The sequence below is a fragment of the Triticum aestivum genome, chromosome 5A (assembly GCF_018294505.1).
Source record: "Triticum aestivum cultivar Chinese Spring chromosome 5A, IWGSC CS RefSeq v2.1, whole genome shotgun sequence".
Taxonomy (NCBI): Eukaryota; Viridiplantae; Streptophyta; class Magnoliopsida; order Poales; family Poaceae; genus Triticum; species Triticum aestivum.
In genome coordinates, this window is record NC_057806.1 from 662,903,268 (window position 1) to 662,911,849 (window position 8,582).

At 46.1% G+C, this 8,582-nt stretch overlaps 1 protein-coding gene across 1 annotated transcript; it reads right to left on the reverse strand.

The window, feature by feature from the left end:
• Window positions 1-7,363: 7,363 nt before the first annotated feature.
• LOC123101754 (uncharacterized) lies at window positions 7,364-8,323 on the reverse strand. The gene is made up of 3 exons (XM_044523062.1): window positions 7,775-8,323; window positions 7,451-7,702; window positions 7,364-7,369 (listed from the first exon to the last, which is right to left on the reverse strand). Exons 1-3 carry the CDS (start codon window positions 8,300-8,302, stop codon window positions 7,364-7,366), a joined length of 786 nt encoding a protein of 261 aa, XP_044378997.1. The 5' UTR covers window positions 8,303-8,323.
• Window positions 8,324-8,582: the final 259 nt, after the last annotated feature.

Consider the following 8,582-nt stretch of genomic DNA (forward strand, 5'->3'; position numbering starts at 1 on the left):
CTGAAAGAAGAACTGAGAATTAATGTACAAGAGAATATATATCTTGATGCCACCAACTATATATATTAGAGCCTCCCCGAAAAAGCATGCGAATCAAAAGACATATCATCAGCCCAAGCACAAATTCAGAAGTGAATAAAATTTAGTATATTCTTCTTCAGCATTTATAAGTAGTTGCACAACTTTTAAGCCAGACTTGAAAATTTCTGGAATGAGCAACCATGGAATAGTGAAATGAGATAGGAACATGGCATGACTGAAACTAAGGGTTGCAATCAATTTGAGATCACCATTCTAGCTTCTTTCACAATGGTTAACATCAGTTAAGATCAACATTTCAGCAAAGAAAATACAAACTAAACCAACCTAGGACATTTCTAGAAGCAAAAGAGCACCCTCCCCAGCAAGAAACATGGGGCAAAACAGTCAGCTTAACTATTCTGAAGCATGCATGGAGGGAAAACCTTTAAGCAGTTCGTAAAATATCAAGAACAAAATTCTTGTATTAGAATTTACCGCGGATAGGCAGTCCTGCACTTGAAGGGGTTGATCCTTAAGCTCTTCGGTAAGTTCAGTGTTTCTCCTCCTGAGAATGAAGTTAGAAAATGCAGAAAACCAGGATACATAAGTTATGAAATTATACAAATTCAGAAAAGAACAGTACGAAAGCTTCAGTGCATCACTCAAGGATTAAGCTGTTTTAATTTAACAAAACAACCACCAGCAGCAGTTTTTACTTAGCTCTCACAATTCTACAAGGACTGCATGCATATGATGATTATAGTAGCTTCTGCAAAGATTATAGCAATATGATGGCTTTTCTCTCTGCTTTCTTTGTGATAAACTCCACAAAGAACAAATAAGCGAAAGAATTAAGTGATAGGACATACCAAATTTATCAAAGCAATCTTCTACAGCCGGCTTGCTTGAGAATGCCATACCAAACAACACACACACATATATATAGGGGACTAAGCAGGGGAGAAGATATGGAGTTGCACGGGTCCTAGGCGCTTGGTCTGAAAATCCATCTGCCATTGGATTGGGAAGGAGCACATGTCAGAGAGAGAGAGAGAGAGAGAGAGAGAGAGAGAAGTCGAGCTCCATCCAGATAGTTCTTGGTCTCGGAGGAGATCTGCTCAATCCTTGAATATCTTCTCCTCGATTCAGAGGCTTGAATCGATTACTTGCCCCTGGAATCCGGGGTTAGCTGTTGGCTGAGAGAGACGGCACAATAATAGCCAAGTGAGAGAGAAGACGCAATGATGGGCTGCGTACTCCATTCATTGGGAAGCCAAAAGGCAAATATTATTTAAATATTCTAGCATGGGAGGGTGCATTACAGACATGCGAGGGAAGGAGGACTCAGACAAGTCAATGGTCTGTGCACACCATTACATCGGGAAGGGAAAGGACAAAGTTACTAAATAAATCCTGCATGTAGAGGGCACATTTCTGGTATGTAATTATAGTGCAAGCCATGTAGTGGGGTCTGCTTTAGTGATAGGTTGATAATCAAGCTTTGTCCGTTCGGTCCATCAAGATCACCATATAAAAGTACACGCATCAATTGTAATAAATGTCTCAAGGAAATTATGGTGTGTTGTTCTAAGGGAAGTTTGTATTCAAAGCTCATTTAATATAAAGACCACCGTTTCATATTCAACTTAATAGATATCAGTACAGAGAGAAACAACCCATTGTTTTATACTCCCTCTGTAACTTGATATAAAAAGTTTTTCGTCACTGTAATGGACTCTTAAAACATCTTATAAAATGCTACGGAGGGGGTAGTTACGATTCATGTAAGGAAATGGTATTAAGTGAATTTGCACCCATGTATATGAAAATAGTGTATGTACCAAATTCATAGACTAATCCACATCAGAATACTTTGCCAGAAAAAAAAACACATTTCCATATCTTTGCATCCCCAAACCACTGAACAAGACAAAAGTTGCTCCATCTAGAATAAACAATACATAGCTTCATAAATTTTAACTTTGTTCCTCGGTACATGGTAGTAATTATTTAGCAAACATTGAAGTTTGCTTCTACATGTTGAGCTTTTACCACCGATTCGCAGAAGACCAGGGCCTCAAATTTCTACATGCTGAGGACTTCCTTGTAGACAATGTTCCGTGTGGTTGTCCCTTGAGAGTTAGAAGATTTGGATCGTCCATTCTCGTCCTTACCCGGTATAGCAAGAATTTTGATGTTGCTCTTTGCGGTTGCTCTAGATAATGCCACATATAGCTGACCATGCGAGAAAACTGGATCAGGTAGATACACACCGACATTAGGAATGGTTTGCCCTTGTGCCTTGTTGATTGTCATGGCAAAGCTGAGTCTAATTGGGAATTGCTTCCTTTTAAAGCGAAAAGGAAAGACTTCATCATCAGAGGGGCATAGGGGTATCCGAGGCAAGAAGACCCTCTTTCCGGCGTGCTGTCCAAGAACGATCTCGGCGTCAATAGTATTTCTCTGGAACCCTCGAACCACAAGCCTCGTTCCATTACATAGTCCGTTAGCAGGGTCGATATTTCGCAACAATATAACGGGGCAATTAATCTTCAGCTTCAAGACATGTGGAGGAAGCCCCTTGGGAGTGAGTGAGTTGAGAAATTCGGGTGGATAGTAGTTGTGGGGATCATCCTCGACACGGTCGAAGCTGTAGTATACCATTTCTTGGCCTTGGAAACGTTCTATCATCCTCATGTTTATCATGTCAACATTATCATTCTTGGTCGACAGGATGGCCCGAGACGTGATGTAATTTGGATCGGTGAGGTTCTCACCTAGACCGGGGAAGACATGCTCGGTCAGCCTATCAAGGTCAATGTCATTTCGAGTAGATGGCACACAGATTTCTTCTGGAAGACGTATGTTACCATTCTCATCAACCTCCTCGATTCCATTCCCAACACGTAATAGAAAATCAGCAAACCATTGATCGCTTTGAGCCCTCATATTACGAACCAGTCTTAGTTGTCGCATGCTTTCCCATAGGTAGGACTTCCGTAGAGTCACATCGGTTATCTGTGGCCTTGTCCCCTTTCGGACAACTGGTAAGACCTGCCTGAAGTCCCCTCCAATCACAACAGTCTTCCCCCCAAATGGCATGTCATGTCGGCCCATTATGTCTCTCATACTGTTGTCTAGCGCCTCAACTGCTTGCCGCTTTGTCATAGAGGCCTCATCCCATATAATGAGGGATGCCATCCGAAGGAGCTTGGCTGTCCCACTTTGCTTTGAGAAGCTGCATGTTGCGCCATCTTCGATGCTCAACGGGATCTTGAACCTCGAATGGGCTGTCCTGCCTCCCGGCATGATGGATGCAGCAACCCCTGAAGTTGCGGTTGCCACGGCTATCTTTCCCTCACTGCGAACCTTTGCGAGCAGTGCTTTGTAGAGGAAAGTCTTCCCAGTTCCTCCCGGGCCGTCAACGAAAAAGACGCCTCCGTTGCCACTGTCAACGGAGGACAATATCTCGTCGTAGGCGTACCTTTGCTCTTGGTTGAGAGAGGATACCATAGCTAAATGATCCGGGTCAACCTCGACTGTAGACTCCTCAATGACCTCTCTAGCCTCACCCCCGATGATGTCATGAGACTCATTGATGTTGGGAAGGGGGAATGATGATATCTCTTTCCCCATCGAATGCAACATGTCCCTAACATCCAACAACACCATTTGTTCCACCATGTGTGGGCATGTGTGAGAACGTCGGTAGTCATATGACATTGCCTCTAGGTGCCTGTCCCACAGCTCGCGTACGCTGCTAGGCTCGCAGAAGACCAAGATAGTTGCAAAAAGCCTCCGGAGGGAGGATGGCATCTGGAATAGCTCGGCCTCAGTAAGACACTCCTCGAGGGTATTGTCGGCCTCGATAAGACCCCTTCTTTCGGCTGCTTCCCGAAAGCTCGGAAAAACAACACCATCGACCGTCCTTAGGTCTTCAAAGGATGTCGCATCCGCCACATGGTTTAGCAACACCCTTAGATAGTATCGTTCCCCCTCAGCTGGATGGGCTGACACAATTATACCTACTTGAAACCGTTGCTTCCTTTTGTCCACTTCTTTGTGCCTGGGTTCCATCTGAACCTTTCTGGAAAATCCTTGTACAACACTCCTCGGGCCTCTGGGACAGTTCTATTAGTTTCAAAATATGCAGTGAGCATTGTTCTGGATATACCCTGTCGGGAGATAACATCATTTAAGTCCTGATTTGCGGAAAATGAGACCATGTGCATGTTTGGGAGATGAAGCTGCAATTGCATTACTGATGGCGAGATCTCGCTAAGGTTGAAGCCGAATATCCTCCAGAGCGCCTCAGGTGGGGTAACCCACCTAGCATCCAAGTATCTCTTGATCTCATCGATGTTTCCATTACTGTCAGGCTCGTCCAGAGAGAATGAAGCCCGATCATGGCCCTTGTATATGTATTTGTACAAATACTTGACAGCCTTGATGCTAGAACACACTTCCACGTTTATGTGGCAGTTGTACCTTCATAGGAGGTAAGGGTTATATGGCACAACCCACCTGTTGTCAAGAGTTCTTCGTCGGACCTGGGTGCGACGACCATCATCTCGTCTCCGATAAACGGGGTATGAGTCCTTTCCTTGGATAGTGCTCGAGTTGAATGGGCGTGGGTATCGGTTTTTGCAAGAACCACTCTGCATGCACACGTTCTTGGGGTTCAGGACACCACAGGGGCCATGCATCATATGCTTAACGACCATGGCGTATAACTCAGGGTACTTATGCTTGTCTGGTAGCTCGGCTGAGATGAGGCGGTCGTACTGCTCCGGATCCGTGAGCTTGCATCTGGACTCCATGATTAATAGAAAGTGAGCATGCGGCAGGCCTCTCTTTTGAAATTCAACTACGTAGACATACGCAATCACCTTTCCAAGGATGTGATTTTTGAATAGTTGCTTCTTTAGGTCCTCTAGCTTGGCTCTAAACACCCGCACAATAAGATCGGGGCGGTCCTGTGGGGTTTGACCAGGCAAAAGCTCCTGTACTATCTCATCCCAGTTGGGGTTGCAAGCCATTGTTAGAAAGATGTCTGGCTTGCCGTACTTTTGCACAAGGGCCATTGCATCCATTTGCCTCTGTTTCATATCTCTACCACCCCCTTGAAATGTTCCTGGGAGTATTGTCCTTTTGCCAACAGCATCCGCACGGCTCTCCCCAGCAATGATGCTATCGACAATACCTTTATACAAGTCAGCACGCATCTCTTTCTGGTGATTCCTAACCCAGTCTAGTCTAGTGCCCTCGACCTTGATATACATGTCGACTGCAAACTGCTGAAATAGGCGCTTGCCGTGTAATATTGGGTTGAATATCGCAGGGCGTGTTTGTAATCTATAACAGTAGTATTGTCTAACAGAGACGCACAATCGAGCACTCATTTCTACGTAAAAGCAAAGAGGAAAAGTTAGGCTATCAGAAGTATGGATCTAAGGGAAAACACAAAAGTATAGCAAAAGGCTAACCTGATCCGTCATTTTCATTTTCATTAGACTGTAATACCTCATCCAAGGATACGCCAACCTTTGGGATCTTTGGATGCCAACCAAGCTCTCCTCTAGGAAAGAAAAGGGGGTATGAGAGGGGGTCGTAGCAACCCTAATATGGCTGTATAGCATAGTTGCTGTTGTTGTTCCCATATAAGATGATGCTGCGGTCAAACTTCCTAATTAGGTCATTGCCCTCAACCCACACTGCAGCCACCTCTGATGACACTGGCACATTATATGTCCGTTGGTCCAACCTCTGGTCAGTGTTTAAGGATATTCGGTACTCCTCTAGTTCCTCGACCTGGCCGAGACTCCTGAATGTCTGAGAATAGGGGTTGTCCCTAAGGATGTTGACCGGCTTTCTAATGATCTCCTGGTCGAGTCCTGGGGAGTGCCGAAAGCGATGTTGTAGGCTGGGATCATCATCGTAGAAATACAACTGCAGATGGTCTGGGCCTGAATCCCTCGACCCAAATGAATGGATATTGTGGTAAATCTGTCCATGCGCACGAAACGTGTACACGCCTGATCGCATATTTGTGTAGTTGTTGTCAAGGTTGACGCCAAGGGTGGTGAAGGAAAAGTGTGAGTTAAAGAACCTAATGTTATCACGAAAATGCCTCGCATCTGCATCTGCGCTTGACCAGAGCCTCATTAGTTCTGGAATTGGCTCTGGGTTTGCTAACTTGATTTTACCATTCTGACAGCAGAAGGACTTTGTCTCATACTCGAATTTTTTGGCGCCACAGTGCTTGCAGTTTGCGACATGCTTAAGTGTGTGTGTGCTATTAGGGATGTTTGAGTATACTATCTCGTATGGATCAAGTACACTCGAGCCTACGACCGAGGCATCTTCTGCTTCAGTAGAATCTACATCCTCGTCAACATGCCCGGCTGCAGGTGTTCATATTCAAGTGCATTGAAGCATCAATACTATAAAAAAAGAATTCGAAAAATGTTTGGTAGAACTACCTTCACCCGTGAAAATGTAGTACTCCTCGTCCATAGTCTCATCGAGGATGGCGTCCTCATCCATTAAGTTACTGACGAATGATTGTAGTTCACCTAACATTTTGAGATTAGACAGTAGCTAATGGAACACTTCTCGAGGCAGCAAAAGATGAGCAGGGGTGGGAACCTTACCCTCAGTTCCAATGGTGAGTGTGGGCATGTATGAGGACGGGTTTTCTGCTGGTGAAGCACCACATGCCTCGGGGCATCGCACTGCAATGGATTCAGCACATGGTGTGTCCCGCCTAGATGCATAGCTCATCCTACGTTTAGAGAGCAGTGCCTGCCTCTCTTCAGGTGTCATGCTTTGCCTGTGTTTTCTTGTACATGCATTCATCACTTCCCTCTGCTCCGCTGTCAAACATTGCCTGCGTGCTCGTTGGCCAGCATTCCTTTCTTCAAGTGTTAAACTTTTCCTACGCGCTCTCCTGCGAGCGTTGATCTCTTCCCTAACCTCGGGCGCTAAACATTGACGGCGCGCTCTGTCACGATCACGCTTTGCTTGCTTTTGTTCTGGTGTAAGGTTAGCATAGCGAGCGGATTCACGAGAACGCTTCCGCCCTACAATAATCCCACAAGATATTGCAATAAACTCATGCATGCATGACATGTAAAAATATGCAGTAACATTACAATACCCTTCGAGCTCTCTCCTTGTTCAAAGCCTTTGATCGATGTGAGGATACTGTGAGTAGGAAAACTTGCAGCTAACTCGTTTAGAACATCTTCATCATCTGAGGATGTTCCACTCAAGGTTCTTGAGTTGGATGGCTCATGTATTACCAAGCCTGTTGGAGCGCTCTTTGTGTTGTTATGTTCATTTACCACTGTTACAAATATTGCAATGTCAGCTATAATGTTTAGTTTATATATTTAATAAGAAAAACGTTAAGGGACAGGGTAAGAACCTTCTTTTCCTTTAGCAGACTGTTGGCTGGGACAAGGCATTTTGCAAACGAATCTTTGTTTACGAGAAGTTCTGAAGTTAGCAACGTTGGTCGCTGGCCCCGGCGGGTGAGCCCTCTGCAAATCAGCGGATGCTGGCTCCAGAAGTTCTTTTGGTGGGAACAAGGAGGAGGCGGGGAGGGGCCGGCGATGAGGGTGGTAGCGGCGTGGCTGGAGCCTGTCGTAAGCCGGCCCGGTAGATTTGCGGATGTGTTCTGTTTCAACAATAAACTGCAATTTTTACTACTAAGCTATAAACAATCTGATTCAGAACCAACATGGTGTACCTTGTGGAGACGACCAGACAGGAGTCTTAAGTGACCAATGTGCTCGGATGGAAGGGGAAAAGGCAGCGCAGACCAAGACGAACTGTCAGCCGCGATCGCGAGGCGGCGCTGCAATTCCCGATCGAGCTTGCCCGCAGGGGGGTCGACCTCGAAGCGGTCGAAGACGGCGAGCGGGCGCGCCTGCAGGGTAAGCGGCCTCCATGCAATCCTGGCAGGGCGAGCGAACAAGCCGACAAGGGTTGCAGTTTCCTCGTTTCGGCGACGGTGAGCGGGCGACTGGGCAGTACCGGCGACGGCGAGCGAGCAGGGCAGCGGAAACTGAGTATTCCGGGAGGCAGAGAAGAAAATAGCGAGCATAAGGGATGGGGAACCCCGGGAGTAATATGGCGGTGCGGCATCGCAGTTTGAATTTTGAAGGGAGGGGAGGGAGCTGAAGAACGGGGAGTGGGATTGGAGGAGAGAGGCGGCAAGAGATACGGGATTGGGGGAGGAGAGAGGCGGCAAGAGATACGGGATCGGGGAGGCCATGAGAGCAGGCGATGGGAGAGACAAGGCGGACAGATTTTGGGGGAGAAAGGCCGGTGCTGGCAGGTGCTTCGGGAGAATAGTAGTACTCGATTAGGATACTTTTTTTTAGTTCAAGGTGGCTCCATGTAATGGACAGGCTGGATGGCGGTTCCTCTTGCTGCTGTATATTTTCTTATCTTATTCTCACCTCATCAAAGAGGGCAGACGAACCATCAACACCAACCGGCTCTTTTAAAGGAGTAAAGAATACTATTTTATTTTATTTATAGTAAGTGCTTAA